Source organism: Meriones unguiculatus, chromosome 12 (assembly GCF_030254825.1).
Source record: "Meriones unguiculatus strain TT.TT164.6M chromosome 12, Bangor_MerUng_6.1, whole genome shotgun sequence".
Taxonomy (NCBI): domain Eukaryota; kingdom Metazoa; phylum Chordata; class Mammalia; order Rodentia; family Muridae; genus Meriones; species Meriones unguiculatus.
In genome coordinates, this window is record NC_083360.1 from 73619401 (window position 1) to 73637588 (window position 18188).

General features: G+C 40.3%; 1 protein-coding gene and 1 pseudogene across 2 annotated transcripts in view; both read left to right on the forward strand.

The window, feature by feature from the left end:
* The window catches only part of Ift74 (intraflagellar transport 74), a 92340-nt gene that overhangs the window by 300 nt on the left and 73852 nt on the right, over window positions 1-18188 (forward strand). The window contains exons 2-3 of one of the 2 annotated variants that reach the window (XM_060365871.1): window positions 12082-12367; window positions 16410-16544. In XM_060365871.1, the coding sequence (XP_060221854.1) occupies window positions 16425-16544 (120 nt within the window). In that variant the 5' untranslated portion in view covers window positions 12082-12367; window positions 16410-16424. Of the gene's footprint in view, window positions 1-12079; window positions 12368-16409; window positions 16545-18188 lie in introns of those variants that run through there. The other variant, XM_060365872.1, reaches the window with a different exon arrangement.
* Window positions 14795-15606, forward strand: LOC110561416 (large ribosomal subunit protein eL39-like; annotated as a pseudogene).

The window sequence follows — 18188 nt, forward strand, 5'->3', positions numbered from 1 at the left end:
TTCATATCAAGCTACTGCTGTGTTCTTACCCATAAATCAGATTTTGCAAATAAATATTATATTCAAGGTTTATTCTTTCCTAACATGACCACCGTTTGCCCGAGGTTTGGCTTAGTAGTTCTAAAGTGAAGCACAGAATGCCTTTATTTGATTCATTTATTTATAAGGTCTCACAGTAGCTCGGGCTGGCCTCAGACTCATGGTTTTCTGCTCCAATCGCTGAGCGCTGAAATCACAGTTGAAAATATGTAATTTTAAGCAAACCTCCATGGTGCTGCTAGGTGTCGCACTACGTTGCTTTACATTGTAGTTGTAAGACCCCAATAGAAGTTGAGGCCCCATTTGAGACCCCACTGAAGCCTGAAAGAAAGTCCAGACCTACTCCATGGCAGGCCTCAGTTCAGCGTCAAAAGGAGCAGGCCTCAGTTTACAATTCCCAAAACTGAGTTAACATTTACTGGAAAACACACACACAAAAAAAAAAAATGGACAGCCAAATAAAGGCCGCCTGACCCTCTGCCAGACCCTGTGCTGGACCATCTGTCAGGAAAGAGAAGATTCCTTAACTCATGAGTTGCATGTGAAAGACCAGAAAGATTAAAAATTAGCAGCTATTATTAATTAAGGCCTGAACTCTGTGGGTGGAGAAGTTTAGTAATGCCCTGAGGGGAAGGGCCTCCTTACTGCATTCTTTCCCCACCTACTAGAGATAACAGTTGCTAGGAAACTGGCCCATCCCTCTAGGGAGGGACACAAGGTCATTATGGTCTGGGGACCTTCCTATAGGCAGTCAATTCAAAATGTAGCATTTTGACCAATAGATGCTTGCCAGGCAGGAATCGCCCCTGCCTTGGGCATGCTGGGAGGGACCAGAATCTATATATCATCCAACTAACCTGGGCGCAGCGTGCTCAGCTCCCACCGCTTAGGCAGTGGGTGTTGTGGGCCCAAGCTGCAGCTTGTAATTTACAATAAAAGACCCTCATGTGTTTTGCAACGGAGTCGATTCTTGTAGATCTTTTGGGGGCTCTCGAACTGGGTTTAACACATGACCAGCCCAAAAGTTTGCTTATCACCTCAAAGTTGCCCCCGCTTTTTTGCTCGTGCTTATAAATTTGAATGCTCTAATCATATTAAAGATTACCTAACCCACCCCGAAATTCTTCCTGAGTACCTATAAAAGAAACCTGTGAACTCAGTTCGGGGTTCCTCGCCATTTTGCTTTGCATAGGTGGGGACCCCAGTGCACTGGATTTCTGCAGAATAAAGCTTGCTCTTTGCTATTTGCATGCGATTTGAGTCAGGGGTGTTCTGTTCAGCGAGCCCCAGACTCTAACAGTAAAGTTTACCTTCCTTACTGCACGGCATCCACCATACCACAAACCTTTCTTCAGTTGCCAAATCTAATTTACATTTTTTTCTTTACTTAAAACTCTCATTCTAGGCTTGAAATCATTATTCATTATTATTGAAATCATTATGTGTGTGTTTCCCTGATTTAAGCCCTGAAATGTAGGACATTTTAAAACCTGTTCTGCCACTATACTCACTTAGTGGCTGAGCTTTCCCTGAATTATATTTTCAAACTGAATATTTCCAGCTGTCTATTAGAAATTTTTTCCTAGTAGCTCACATTAAACATTCTCTAGTTTTTCTGCCCCTTCTCTCCAGTCCTACACATCAAAGTAAAATTTTCTAAACACTAGATTTAAGCTTTATTCCCTTTGTTCAGTAACCCCAATCGCTTTCCATTCGTAAGAGTACATAATTATATAAGGCCTTTCATATTTCCCTAATTTATTTTACTAAAGTCATTTCTGTTTGGTATGTGTCTGCCTCATCCATGTTGAATTTTTTTAACCTTTCCCTGAACCCACCACAATGTTGAAGTTGGTATTTCTAGGTTCCTAGAGCAAACAAGGAAACACAAATACTACGTGAGGCTAAAACATGAGATTGAAGCATAGTGAATTCTAAGCCATTCTGGCTACAGGAAAAGCTCCAGTCTTAAGAAACACACACACACACACACACACAACCATAATTAAACTGTAATCTTTTCTCCTGTCATAGTTCAATACCAGTATATCTTCTGTATTTTCCTAATTCCTCTTTGGGCCAATACTATTTTATCTATTGCCAATTTAGTGTTCATGATGTTGTGATGTGCATAGCTATCATTTCTACAGATTAAATTTTCTTCAGGACATTTCATTGTTTTTCAATCTTTTTGTAGCTTTTTTTTTTTCTTTTAATTTTTTTAAAAGAAAGATTTATTTATTCATTCACTCATTATGTATGCCTGCGCGTGTGCCACCTGCATGCCAGAAGAGGGCACCAGATCTCATGACGGATGGATGGGAGCCACCATGTGGTTGCTGGGAATTGAATTTTTATTGTATTCTCTGTGTGTGTATATATATATATTTTTTGCATTTGTGCAGTGGTATGTGTATTTGTGCGTTTGTGTGTGTGCATGCACCAGAATACATAGAGAGGTGAAAGGACAACTTGCAAGAGGTGGTTTTCACTCTCTACCATGTGGCTCCTGAGGATCTAACTCAGGTCCTCAGGCTTGGTGGGGTGGCAAGCGGCTTTACCCACTCAGACATCTCAGCAACCCTGGTTTGTTTTCTTAAACAGTCTCCTACTACCCTCACTGCCGTAAAATCCACAGCACTCTTCCTATCTCAGCCTCTTGAGAGTTGTGATTTTAGGGGTGAGCCTCCACTGAGACCCTGAGGTTGAGGAGACTCGGCTTTGATCCTCCATCTTAACCATCAGATTTACTGCTCTCTATATAATAGGTCCTTAGTGGATATTTTCTCACTATAGTATATTATCTAAAAAATAAATTTCATGTAGTGTCTCATTTCATCCTCACAGCAATCCTACAAAGTAGGAAATATAGTCTCTGTTTCACAGATTTCAGCATTGACTGAAAACAAAAGTGGCTATTAGCCTAAGGAGTCCCTAGCTCCAAAGCCCAACTCAACAGTAACCAGAAACTTAATCTTAACTAATCAAAATCAGAAATGGGGGCTGGAGAGATTGCTCAGTGGTTAAGAGCACTGGCTTTTTCAGAGATCTGAGTTTATTCCAAGCACCCACGTCATGGCTCACAACCATCTCTAACTCCAGGTCTGGAGAACCACTACCCTCTGCTGCCCTCTCCAGGCACATGATACATATAAATATGTGTAGGTGCTCATACACATAAAAATGAATCTTTAATTTTATATTTTTAAATGTTGTTATATGAATGTTTTGCTGGCATGTATGTGCACTTGCATGACTGGTATTATTGGAGGCTAGAAAAGGAGCTACAGGCATATATGAGCCACCTGCTGGGTTCTAGGGATCAACTCTGGGTCATCTGGAAAAGCAGCCAGAGCAGGACCTGAGTCATCTCTGCAGATGCAATAAGTAGACCATTTTTTTTTTTTTCAGAGACAGGGTTTCTCTGTATAGTCTTGGCTGTCCTGGCTTTGTAGACCAGGCTGGCCTTGAACTCACAGAGATCTGCCTGCCTCTGCCTCCCAGAGTGCATCACAGGCATGTGGCCCCAGGCAATAAATAGAACTTTTAGGAACACACAAACCTTCCTCTGTGACTTTACACCTTAAAGAATCAAGTATGTGTTCATAGTCTTGCTCTTAGAAGGTTTTCCCCAGGGCTGGAGAGATAGCTAAGAGCACTAGCTGCTCTTCCAGAGGTCCTGAGGCCAGTCTGGTCTGTAGAGCAAATTCCAGTACAACCAGGGCTACACAGAGAAACCTTGTTTAAATAAATAAATAAATAAATAAATAAATAAATAGTAAAAATAGAAAGTCGGAGTCTGCAGATACGGCTGAGAGGTTAAGAGCACAAGCTGTTCTTTTCAAAGGTCCTGAGTTCAATTCCCAGCAACAACATGATGGCTCTGAGACTACAGAATTAAAACTTAGTGTTTTGGGGTATTGGTTTAAAGTTTAAAGCACAAGCCTGAACAAAGGCCAGCCAGGTGGAGACATGTCCAGCCACCTTTGGGGAGGAACCAGTTTAACTGCATTCTTTCCTGCCCACTAGAGTTGTGGTTGGTAGGCAATCCACCAGACAGCCAGACCAGAACTCTTTATGGTCTTAGTGCCTAAAGCAAACCAATCATTTTAAAAGTCGGTTTCCCTTACCCAGTCATGTAAGCCAAGGCATGTAACTGCCGCTTGGGGGTTTTTCCCTTTAAAAACTTTGTTCCCCTAGACACCCTCCCCCTTCCCCACTGCATTCCTCTCCTGCTTCGACAGGAAGTTTTGCAACCCAGGCTCCAGCACGTATACAATAAACCCTCATTTATTTGCAGTGGAGTCGATTCCTGGTGTTCTTTGGGGGGGGCGGGGAGGTGTCTCACATACTGGGCATAACAGCTCATACCCATCTATAATAAGATCTGGTGCCCTCTTCTGGCCTGCCGGCTCACATGCAGGCAGAATGCTGTATGAATAATAGAGAAATAAATCTTTTTTAAAAAGTCAAATGAAGTTACATATTATAATTTTTGTCCTAAGTGTGGTGCTTTCAGTATGACTTTGTTTCTAAGAAAGCCTGAATTCAGCGAGATGTGATGGTGTTCATGTTTAATCTTAGGTGTTCATATTTAATCTTAGGATTTAGGAGGCAGAGGCAGGCGAATTTCTGAGCTTGAGGCCAGCCTGGTCTACATAGAATTCCAGAACAGTCTCAAAAATAGCAAAAGCCTAAATTCATTATAGAAAAACTTATGTAAAAGATAAGAAAAGGAAGATGGGGCCAATATAGACCAAGGCAGAAAATTTGTCAAGCTAGAAACCAAGGAATTTTAACAATTAGTAATGACATTTGATGTATATACCTATGTATAAAATTATGGTAATAGAATGTAGGTATGTAGGGAACTATAACCTCTGTTTGCTAGTGTATACTGCCAAAACATTAAATATGAGAAAAAGCATATGGATTGAATATATAGAAGCAATTACATAGTGTAAATGCTCATGACCCCTAAAGGATTCAGGAGTATCCAGTGTTTTGACATTGTATGACAGTACCGTCTTCAAACGTATTGTGACACATTCATAGCTATCCCCATGGCCCATGGACACATGTTGGTCATGCATGATAGATGCTGATATAACTTTATATACGTCCATAGGTGTGTTGAGTTTTTGGTGTTTTTTTTTTATAATTCTAGGAAATGAACCCAGGGTTTATGTGAGTATGTTAACCACATACTAAACTATATTCCAACCCCCTTCGTGGCTAAAGATAAAGGAAATTGGGAGTTATAGAAAATAATTAGTGGCTAGAAGCAATTTTTGTAAAAAGTCAGCAAGTCTGCAAAACATACAGTGCTGGGACAAAGCCTGGCTGGACCAAAGAACAAATACTAGCTTGTGACTGATTCTCTAGGGACAGCGGTATGTGATCCGAGCCTGTCCAGCTGAGATGACGGACTGCAGTCTGTTTTAGCACAATGTGAGTGTAGTCTTCTCTGGTTAATGAGATTTTACAGTACAAAGACGCGGGCCTTGTGTTCCTCTTGGCTGCTGTGGTCAGGTCAAAAGTTAACTTTGTGGGAAGTTTCTCCCTGCATGGGGAGGCAGAAAAAAACAAAGGAAGTTCAGAAGAGCCTCAATTTTAAGGTGGTTTTAATTAAGCAACTTACTATACTTTGAATATTTTAAAAGACCATATTTTAGGTATATTGTTCTCCTAGTCCTCAAAGAATTTTAAGTTCTTGGACAAGAGTGCGCAAAGCTTGGGTTAGGATAACAAAATACAGATGATCCTCAATTTATAATGGAGCGTCTTTATCACAATCCTAAACAAAATTGCACTTCAGAGGCCAGAGAGAAAGCTTGGCATGTAAAGATACTTTTCATACAATCTTGACTACTTAAATTTGATCCTCAGAACTTCAGTAAATGTGGGAGAATGGAAGTGACTCCCCAAACTGGTCCTCTGATTTCCACATACATAATAAAGTGTATATTTCTGCGTGTACGCGCACACACACACACAGGGTAATAATAGTAACTAAAACGTTCAAAAATGCATTAAATGTGTTTGAGCTATCAAGTATCATTAGCCTTCTCCACCTCAGATAGATACTTATGTAAGCCTACTGCTGGGCAAAAGCACGTGGCACAAATCATACTTGATCAAGAAGAGTTGAATTGCTCATGTAATCTGTTGATTAATCTCATCCATAAAAAGACAGCTCAGAAAAATTGGGTGTTTGTGAGCCACAGTTGGGATCTGCAGCTTGCTGTATTTTCAGAGTTGCAACGGAACAGATCATATTCTACTAGCCCATGGAAGAAAATCAAAATACCACCTCTGAACTGTGACTTCTACCTAATACATATCACTTCCATGCTATCATGTTGTAAAAACCACCAAGGTTGAACTGTGAAACATGAAACAGAATGCTAAAAGTGCACGAAGGTAACATGATGGGAATCATGTCTTCATAATTCTTTAAAACTTGAGGCCACCCAGGCAGTAGTGGCACATGCCTTTAATCCCAGAGCTCAGGAGGCAGAGGCAGGAGAATGTCTGTGAGTTTGAGGACACCCGAGTCTACACAGTAGTCCAGGACAGCCAGCGCTACATGAGAAACTCTGTCTTGAAACAAAACAAAACAAAACTTGAGGGCAAAAAAAGCTTTGCCCCAAAGGGTAATGGTTAAAAGTCAAAGTCCCTTGGAACAGAATGGGAAAGATAAAATGGACTTCATCTTTTAAAAAAATGCTTTATTACATGCATACACATACCATCTATGGTGCCATAGTGCTCAGGAGGAAGACAAAGGACACCAATAGAAGTTGGTTGTCCTTCTACCATATGGAACCAGAGGTCCAATTCAGGTCCTTAGGCTTGGCAGCAGGTACCCTGACCCTAGGGTAGTCTGTGTGGCCCCAGATTTAGCTTTGAAAACGGTTAGTAATGAGTTGAACAAGGACAAACACAAGAGCCATGCTAAAGTGGACAGAAAAAGCCTGCAAGGTCGCAACTCTAAACAAAGTCGCCAGTAGGTGACTAAGGAGTGCTGATAGTGGGAGAGAGAGTTTTCTCCAGTTAAGACCACTCCAGCTGATAGCGAGTCCTGACACTATACATACAAGTAGCATTATGCAGATTAAGCAGGTTGTACTTATGTATTCAGGAATAGACACACACACACACGCCAGCAATTAATGAAAAGTGGGGCCTGAGTTTAAAGGAACAAGGAAAGCTTGTTGGCTTTAGTTTACCAAGTATTACTAATTTCATTCATTGTCAGAACCATTGGCAATTAACATTCCTTTATTTCAATCCTATGTACTAAAAGCACACGTAACACTCTAACACGTTCCACATTACAGAATGGCAACTAAAGGTTTACAGAGGCTATTTCACGAAGCCCTCATTGAAGGCATGAATAGAGAACTAAGAGAATCACTTCAGGTGCCTGAATAAGATATTAACTAACCCAACTATAGAGTATTCCCAGGTGCCGGAGCAGGTCCTCAGCACAGACCTGAGGTAATGTCAGCAGGCAGTGTTCAAATGAGGGCATCTTGCTGCACTGAGGCTCCTGGAACTGAGTTAGTAATTCACTGACTATTGATCCCAGGATGCATGCAGTCAGTGTAATGGCATGTCAGTGGGTACCACTGTACTTCTCTTATTTGATCCTAGTGAAGGGTTACATCCCTCATTGGTATAGTGTATTCAGTAAGCTCATGGGTCTGGGTTTCTGATGTGGTCTTGACATGGCCATGTGTGTCCATGTGTTCCTGATTTTGTTTGAGAGACTCATGTTTTACTTGACTCCATCATCAGTCTGTGCCTTGTAGTTGGTGTTGGGCAGATAGTGGTTGTTCACCTGCACAAATAAGACAGGAAGTCATTCTGCAGCAGCATTTGCTCTCAAAATGAAGCAAATTGCTGTCTTTTAAAATGGAGTCACTCAGCACAGGTCCCAGCCTGAAAACTACTGTTTTTGTATAATGTGGAGTAAATTAAGCAGGGTATATCCTGACTTCTATATAGCTTACTAGTTGTGTTATGCTGACCAGCAATGCAGAATAATAAAGAGATAGCAAAGCAAATGTAATTCAACATCCTTTTACATGGTGTTACACTATATAATAGCTGTTTTCAAGCTTGGTGCTCAAAGAGAACAAGGATACTTTTTTGAAGCTAACAGCCTTTTTTCCCCTTGCTAAACATTTAAGAACTCCTATCTTTTCATAATCTTTGGGAACACTGCCCAGATAATTGCTTAATTCATTTAGCAAATGTGAAAATTAATCATGGTCTTTATTTTATTTGACACAGAAATATAATAATAATACATTGTTTCCACTAAAAAAAAAAAAATAAAAAAAATCAAAACCTCAGAAAGATAGCATGCAACTTTTCAAGCCTTAGCCACCCAATTTTCTTCTCTGGAGGTAACAATTATTGTTGCCTTCCTGTGTGTTTCCCAAAGACTGTTTAGATATATGCAAAAACATGTGAATATTTCGATATATGCAAAAAGCTGTGAATATTTCATCACCTTGCCCACTAAAAAAAAAAAAAATCAAAACCTCAGAAAGATAGCATGCAACTTTTCAAGCCTTAGCCACCCAATTTTCTTCTCTGGAGGTAACAATTATTGTTGCCTTCCTGTGTGCTTCCCAAAGACTGTTTAGATATATGCAAAAACATGTGAATATTTCGATATATGCAAAAAGCTGTGAATATTTCATCACCTTGCTTTAACCATGTATCCTGAATAAATTTTCGTATTGTTGAGGAAGAAAAGAACTTTTCATTTACTCTATCATGTGCAGTATTTGGGATCTTAGCAGTTAACATGACAAAAACAAAACTGGTCATGGTAGTGCAAGCTTGTTAACCCAGCAGGTGGGAGTCGAAGGTGGAAAGCAGGTCCCAGACCGTCCTGGGCTACAAGAGGCTGTTTCAAAAATGAAATTCACTAACAAAATACAGATAAAAAAGAGGAGGAAAAAAGTCAATTTTTATGTGAGCAAACTGAGCTCAAATGATTCATCAAATGGTTAAAAGCTTGTAGGCCCAACTTAGTAAAGAAAAATGGGTGTATGTGTGAAAAAAGTATCAATGAGCTACACACATTGAGTCCTTAGAAAATACAAGTGGGTATTCAGGAGAACAGGTTAGGAAGCATGCTGGTGTTCCGCCACATAAGGTGTGCCTTTGTAGTTTCTGCAAGGTAACAACAATTCAAGGACCTCCAATGGTCTCGTTTCCTCTTTGATGTTTTCAATTAGAGAAGCTCTGAGAGGTCCTTTTGTTGACGAATTTCACGTCTTTGACCTAATTTAATATTTGCTAACTCTAGGCTTCTAGTTTATCCCCACAACATCAATACTCAAAAGTATACTCACAGCTGAGGGACAACCTTTTTTTTAATGGTCAAATTGTATGTGCTTTGTGACAATTGCCTTGTTGGGGGCACAAAGGTCCTGCACCCATAGATCACTAGGGAAACCAGGAAGGTTAATCATGGAGAGTTATCTCCTCAAAGAATGAAATACCTGTTTTCTGCCTAGAAGGCTGGGAGTAGATATTATTAATGATCTAGTGAACTGTGCTATCTGTAGAGCCAGACCTTACCCAAATCTCCAGAATATTTGTCCCAGACACTTCTTTCCTAGGCCTTTATCATCAACTCTCAGTTAACAGAACTTATCCTTAAGAGAGATGTCACATATACTTCATTAGCCCGATGGATGAGCTGTATGCTATCTCAGTCAGAGATCACACCAAGTCCTAAGCCTTTAAGCTATAGAACCCATTTTCATGGTCACATGTACCATGCAAAGGAGGTTCATGCATTAAGCTTCATTGTATACCTGGAATTGGAATGACTGTTGCCTGAACCCCCCCCCTTTTTTAATTGTACTGTTTAAATTTGCTTACACTAAACTGCTTGAATCAGACTCTCTAGAAGTTTGCTCCAGCCTCACTAAGTCAAGCTGAACCAGGTTTTCCTCCTTTCTTCGTGTGTGTTATTTAGAGCTTGCAGTGACCCCCGAATTGCCCTAAATAATTTTGCTATAACAAATACTGCTCAAGTAAATGATGCTTTAAGTACCAGTGGAATCCAGAAAAGGGGGTCAAATCCCCTGGGGTAGAGTTGTAGGGATTTGTGAGCCGCTGGATAAGGGTGCCGGGAACCTAACTCAGGGCTTACAACATCTTCAATTTCAGTGTTTTTCAGAGTTGATCAACATTTTGATTTTATAATCATCAGTGTTGAGAATAACACTTTGCATAAACGTATTGAACAAAACAGTAGAAATATGTCCAGGATGCTCCTAAAAATTCTGTTCCAATTCAAGCCAAAATTCATTTCGCAACTTTTTTTTTTCTGAAACTCAAGTCATCAAACTTAAACGACAATTTTAAAAATCAATCATTCTAATGCAATAAAATCTAATAATATACCAATTTGATACTTACATACTGAGGATAATGATACAAAAATATTGAGCCTTTATTTTCTCTAATTAAGACTTTTTTTTCTTTTTGACTTCATTTTTTTGAAGGCATACCATATATACTACAATCCAGTTTACATATTAAATATCATGTTGGAATGGTCTGATACAGTTTTAAATATAAGAAAATGGAAAAATTCAGGTTCCAAATCCTGCCCCCCAAAACAAACAAACAAATAAACAAACACCTTTAAAGTTAATCACTGTGACAAATGTATTCAGTGACTAGTCATGTCTAATTCCTATCACACTGGTGGTGAATGGAATTAAGAAGAAAGCCCAACTTTTTAAAATTACTGCCTCAAGGAAATAATATACATTGGATTATTTTGGAACTGTTATTATTTTGGAACTGTTCTTGCTACTTCAATGCCCAGGAAGTTTAATTATGTTTTAATAAGAGAACAGAAGTTATATAGTAAAAACACTACAATTCATAGCATACAATAGCCTGGAATCTGAGCTGGGGTGTTTCAGGTAGCACAGGTTGGTGTGTGATGGTATTGGACACACAGAGTCCACATGTGTTTCAGAACTAAAGCTTTAGTGAAATCATGAGATGCAGCATGGGTGAGTGTTGCCAGAAAGACCTCAGATTCATTACCATTTGTTTTTGAATTATTGTTCCCTGCATATCCAGTTTTTTTTTTTAACTGTTGTAAATTTGGGGGAACCTTTACATTCAGTTAAAACCCTGGGTTTATGATCTACAGTTTAAGAAGCTGAGGTCTTCAAACTTCAAGAACTCATGTACACTTAAAATATTCAGTTACTTGCCGTAGCCTGTTAGTCCCTATGCAGAAACAAACAGTCTTGGACTGTGGATGTCACTCTTCAGTGGTGCAGTGCATGCTAGCTAGCATCCCCGAGGCTATTCACTCCCCAGTACAAGACAGCCATCAACAAACCGACTTTGACAGAAGTCAAAGTCGATTCTCTTCCCTAGGGAAGCTGAGAGGCTATGAAGTGAGGTGCCTTGCTCTGTAGTGTTTTCATCACATAAAAAGATAACAGGAACGGGGAACACTGATTACCCAAATGATTTAAAGCAAATTACTTGTCTCTTTAAAACAAGAACACCTGTCCTGCCAGTTTTGACAGTTACGTCTGTCAAGAGTTCTTAACTGGAAGGCACAGAAACTATATGTAAACTACAAGCAGAAAATGCATTTATTAAAAGTTTATTAAGGAACCGGGAACGGTGTTTAAAGTCTTTCATCCCAGCACTTGGGAGAGGCAGGAGGATCTATATAAACCAGCCTGGTTTACATAATGAGTTCCCAGGATAGGCAGACCCTATCCAAAGCTTTTGTTTTTGTTTTGTTTTTTCAGCCACTAAGGAGGCCGGGTTTACGAACAAAACAAACAAACAAACAAACAAACAAAACCAGAAAACTCTGGTGAAAGAAAGACTAAGGATTTCTTTTCTTTTTTTTTCGGGGAGGTACGGAAAGAACGGGCAAGGGGAGGGAGTGGAAAAGATACCGTCCTCAATCTCGCGAGATTTTTTTTTTTTTTTTCCCCTTTCTTCTCCCTCGCCGGGCTTCAGGCACCGCGGTGTGAGGCGCGGCGCCGGCCAATCACGAGGGCCGTTTTCCGCGCGGTGGCCGTTGCTAGGATACGCGGCGTCGCGCGGGGCTGCGAGGCCTGGCTCCCAGGCCGTGCGCGAGTGGTCGGCGAGGCGTGGGGCTGCCGCTCCCTTCGTCTCCTCGGGGAGGTTCGTGTCGCGGGATCCTGCGCTCCCGTGCCTTCTCCCCTCGCGGGTTCTCGTTCCGTGGCGACCCCGACCCGCTCCAGACAAAACAGATCCGAGTTCGTGGGCTCCTGCCGGCTCGGTAAGTTGGGGTCGGGGGCTCGGCCTGGGAAGCTCCGCACTCCTCCTGGGCTGAGTGAGTGCTCCAGCCGGGGGGATGGAGGCGGACGCGTCGGGAAAGTCTCTGCTCTGGAGGAGGGGGCTGTCGGCCGCCTACAGCCGAAGGCGCCGAGCGAGTTTTCGCTGAGCCTCAGTCAGCCTGGTTGGCTTACAGAGGATAATAGTAATAGCAATGGCAAGACAAAACCTGATGTTTTCCCTGTAAGAACGAAACTTCACAAACAGCTCTGCAAAATAAGGACTCGTAGCCACACTTTTGTTTCAGAGACTGAGAAAACGCATCCCAAAGGGCCAGGGTAGGTAGTGGTTTTTGTCAGAGGTAGGATTTGTACTTTTTTTTTTTTTAAACAATTTGTTTATCTTTATTTTTCGTTTTATGTGCACTGGTGTTTTGCCTGCGTGTGTGTGTGTGTGTGTGTGTGTGGGCATCCAATTCCCTGGAACTGGAAATACAGACAGGTTTGAGCTGCCACGTGGATGCTGGGAATTGAATCCAGGTCCTCTGGAAGAGCAGCCAGCGCCTTTTGACCACTGAGCCATCTCTCCAGCCCCAGAATTTGTATTCTTAATCCTTGTGGAATCAGAGGTTGTGTGAATACAGCCCTCCCCCGACGATGGTGTGACTGTGGGTAGAAGAATCTCAGAGGTAGGGGTATATTTGTCGAGAGTGCCCACCTCCCGTTTCTCCTATGGGACTAACCTAGGTCAGGCATTTTCCACTACAGTAAAGCAGTCGTTTAAAAAAAAAGATTAGTTGAAGAGAGGGAGCAGGATAGGATGGGAGCCTACCATAAATGTCTTCTGAAAGACTTCACCCAGCGGGGGATGGAAGCACAAACTTTGGGCAGAGCGCAGGGAGTTTTAGGAAAGAGTAGGAGAATAAAAGGACCCAGAGCGGACAGGAGCTCCACAAATAGACCAACAGACCCAACAAATCTGGGCCAAGGGAGGCTTGTAGAGACTGATGCACCAACGAAGAACCATGCATGAAGAGGACCTAGGCCTCCTGCACAGATGTAGCCCATAGGCAGCTCAGTCCCCATGTTGGTACCCTAGTAAGGGCAGCAGGGGCAGTCTCTGTCATGGACTCTGTTTCCTGCTCTTGATCACTTCCCCTTGGTGGTGGTGGTGGTGGTGGTGGGGTCCTTGGCAGGCCACAGGTGAAGAGAATGCAAGCAGTCCTAATGAGATTTAATAGGCTGGGGTCAGATGGTAGGGGAAGAGGACTCCCCCATTTGTGGTCTAGGGGAGAGGGATGGGAGGGGAGAGAGGAAGAGAGGGTGGGGCCGGGAGGAGACTAGGGAGGGGCTACAATACAGACATAAAGTGAATAATTATAAAAAAAATAAATTTGAATTAAAAAAACAAAGTAAAAAACTAAAAAGGATTCTATATTGTACATTTTCTCATTTAACAGGAAAGAGTAACAGCTAGAGTAACAGTGACTAATTGTGCTGGAATCACTGGATATTTTTACTACTTTTGAGAAAATGTGTTTGTTTTGTTTGTTTTTTGAGCCAGGTTTTCTCTGTGTGGGCCTAACTGTTCTGGAACTCTAGACCAGACTGACCTCTGCCTTCCCAATGCTGGGATTAAAGGCACGAGCCACCGAAGCCCATCGAGAAAATGTTGTGACTATAGGTCCTGTCTCTGTAAAAATGCTGTTAATGTTTCAGTATAGTTCAAGACCATAGAGAAGTAGGGGCTACTTGGAATAGAAAGATTCTAAGGTTGGAATGCAATTTTATTTTATTGTTTTTTACATGAAGAGATAATGGTGTAGATGTCTAAAGGGAAAGGTTCAGTAAACAGTGAACATTCAGAATTGGTGCCTGGTGTGAATGACAGAATTATAGACGTTGATTTATGAAATTTTAATGCAGTTGTAGAAGTTGACAGTATAATGACAGATCATGGGTGATACAAAGAAGAAAAGTGCAGAGCTTGAGGTGTAGGAACAAAGCAATTCAGTTCACCAGATATTTTGTTTGCAGTCATAGTAACTCCTTCCCTCCTGAATTAGTGAGGCCCTAAACTGATGCCAGTATGGTAAAAATAGAGAGGAAGGTATGTGTTAAGCAGTTGAAGGAATTAAATCAGTAGGCTATGGAGAAGAGAGCGAGAGAGAAACAAGGAGAGAGAGAGAGAGAGAGAGAAGAAAAACCAGGTTTCTGGTTTGTATGAGTAGAAGGTAAGAGGAAGGACAGATTTGGAGGAAATTACAGATTTTCATTAACTTTATACATGTTTGTCTTGAAAAAAAATTAAGTGATTATATATATATATATATATATATATGTAACCTGATGTTGGCTAGTCCTGTTCTGTCCAGGGGTTCCTCTCATTTCCTCTGCCATTGCGTGCCTTCCACCTAACTTGTTTTTTTGCCATGTCTTCTCACAAGACTTTCTAAACAAAGTGATTCCTGGCCAAGAAACAAAAGCTAATTGTCCCATTCCTCAATGGATTTAGATGAAAACTGGTAACAAAATCAGGTACAACTCCAAGAGAAGACACTGGAGGAGAATGAAGCTGGGTCTGTAAGGTTTCACATAATGGCAAAACTGAAGGTTTATACCAAATCGATCCTGCCAGATGGAGTTTTACATTTTTAACCTGGAAACTTGGTCATATCTAAATTGGGGATGGAGTTTATCCAGTAATAAAATGTAGAACCTTTCCAAAAAAAAATAAAAAACAAACCTAATATTGCCAGATACAATGGCACACACTCTTTCCTGCATTTGGGGAGGCAGAGGCAGGTGGATCTCTATGAGTTCGAGGCCAGCTTGATCTACAAAGTGAGTCCAGAACAGCCAGGGCTACACAGAGAAACCAAAATAGAACAAAATAAACAAAACAAAACCCTGATATTGTGTCAGGGAGATAGGGAGTGTGAATCTTTAGCTTATTATTTGCTAAAACCCTGAATGTGCATGTAATGGTCCAAGGAGAGATTAGAGAGAAAAAAGAAAATGAGACTATGATGGCATTGTGTGGAATACTGCCTTATACAGGCAAGTAGAGGATGAACGAGACTGAAAAGAGAACTAGAGTAGGTGAGTGTCACACTGATAATTACGTAGAACATACACCAGTCAAATATGACGTTTCTATCCCTGTGATAACGACAAGAGGGCATTTACATGGAGTAGCAGAAATCTAGGAGGTAGTAGAAATAGGCTACTGTGTAAAGCTTGATTACATACAGGTGACTTTAATCGTGAACGAGAGAGGGATGGCTTTTGATACTGGAGAGCAGGATGCACTAGTTGGTTTATATGCTGTAAAGGTGATACAGTTTATATCCTAATTTTCTTTATGTCCTAATTTTGTCAGATTACTAGGAAATCAACGTACTTGATGAGAGTGATAGGAACAGATGGAAATAAGATTAAGGATTGTATACACCAAGAAAAATTGAGTGCCTTGCCTTTGCAGAGATGAGATATTAAGGGAAGAACATTGTACAAAATGATCTCATTTCTTTTTCATTTATTTACATATTGTAATTATTTACTATTGTATGTGTAAGTGCATGGTGTGTGTGTGTGTGTTTGTGTGAGTTTGTGTGTGTGTAGTGGGAGGTACTCATGCTACAGTGTATATGTTGGGGGGGGAGTTTCAAGAGGACAAGTTTGTAGAGTCAATTTTCCTCTTCCACTTTTACTAGGGCTCTAGGGATCAAATTCATGTCAGCAGCCTTGCATGACAAGTGCTTTTATCCAAATGAGCTGTTTCACTGGCCCCAATCCCATAGTTCTAAGTGGAACATTAAAGTAAAATTAAAGCTCATTCAACCTTGTAGTAGTATCTGAGAATGGCCAGTTTGCAAGAATAAAAGATTATCTAGAATTAAGTGTTTGAAAGAAGGCTATAATGAGCGTTTGCAAGAATAAAAGATTATCTAAAATTAAGTGTTTGAAAGAAGGCTATAATGAGCTACTAGTATTTTTGAATATGAGACCTCAAAGGAAAATTGAATTATTTCTGTTTCCAAACAGTGGTTAACGTGAACAATGGCCAGTAATCATAAGTCTGCAGCTCCTCGCCCTATTTCTCGGGGTGGAATAGGACTAACAGGAAGGCCTCCGTCTGGAATGAGACCCCCATCTGGGAATGTGCGAGTAGCAACTGCAGTAAGTTGGGAATCCATGCAATAACATTTTACTTTATTGTCCCTTTATTCTGTAAACAGTATTATTATATGAAAAATGTTTTAGAAATAGGTAAAAATACAATGTGGAAGAATAAGACCGTTATCAAGGAATTATGTTTACTGATAACTGTAAACATTTTAAGGCTATTTAGTTTTTGTGGTGCTGGGATCAAACACAGGGCCATATACATATTAGGCAAGAGCAAAACTTTTATAACTAAAATTGTGCTGTATTTTAGTGTCAGAATCAAATGTGATAAACTAGAAACAGAATCAAGCATTTGTAAGAATTTTATTAGTAATGTGGCATTTCAAATTAGTTGAAAAACACATAGAATATTCTTGAGACTATGTCTCAAACCTATTAAATTCTTTTTAAAAAGATTTATTTATTATTTATACAGTATTCTGCCAGCATGTGTGCATGCAGGCCAGATATTTTAAATTGTTATGAGCCACCATTTGGTTGCTGGGAATTGAACTCAGGACCTTTAGGAAGAGCAGCCAAGTACTCTTAACCTCTGACCCATCTCTCCAGACCCCTAATAAATTCTTAAAGCAGTTTTTTGTTCCTTGTATCTTTTATCAGACTTATAAAGAGTATACGTATAGTTGGGTATAGTGGCGCACACCTTTAATGCCAGCACCATGGGAGGCAGAGGCAGGTGGATCACTGTGGAAAAAAAAAAAAAAGAGTATAGAAACTTTATATTTTAAACAGTTTATAACTGGTAGAGGAAAATATACATAATTACTTAATACAAACTTGATAAGTCTGAAGGCTTTCTAATGATGATAGAAAAAGAAAGTACCTGAAAATATTTTTTATTTTCAAATTTGAATTTATAAAAATTGAAAATTCCATAAAAATGAAAAGAAATGATAAACTGGTAACTTTTCTATACGTGTGGTTCATAGCTTTTAAAAAATTGAGACAAAAGCTGGTGGTGGTGGTGCATACCTTTAATTTCCGCACTCGGGAGGCAGGGGCAGGCAGATCTCTGCAAGTTCTAGTCCAGCCTGGTCTACAGAACTAGTTGCAGGACAGCCATGGATACACAGAGTGACCCTGTCTCGCAAAACAAAGAAAGAGGGGCAGGGGAGAGGGAGGGAGAGAAAGAGTCCTCCTTATATAGCCTGGGTTAGCCTTGAACTCAAATCTTCTTGCCTTGGTCTCCTTAGAGCTGGGATTACAGTCTGTGGAATTTTAAAATGAAAAAGCAAACTTTACTAATTTGTATGAGTTTATTCTATTTTAAAGCTATAAAATCATGTTCAAGTAAAATTTCATGAGATTCTTTTTAAAAAATTTATTTAATTTTACTTTATGTACGTTAGTGTGAAGGTGTCAGATCCACCAGAATTGGCGTTACAGTTGTGAGCTGCCGTGTGGGTGCTGGGAATTGAACCCAGGTTCTTTGGAAGAACAGACCACTGAGCCATCTCTCCCGCCCAAGGTGTTTTTTTTTTTTTTTAATACTGTGGAAGAATAGCATTATAAAATTATACTAATGCTTAAAACATCAGATTCTATAAAGGAGAAAAGAAAAGTCAACATAATATTGTTATGTAGAAATACTGATACTTTATTGAATAGAATTTTAATTTTTAGAAAAATTCTCTA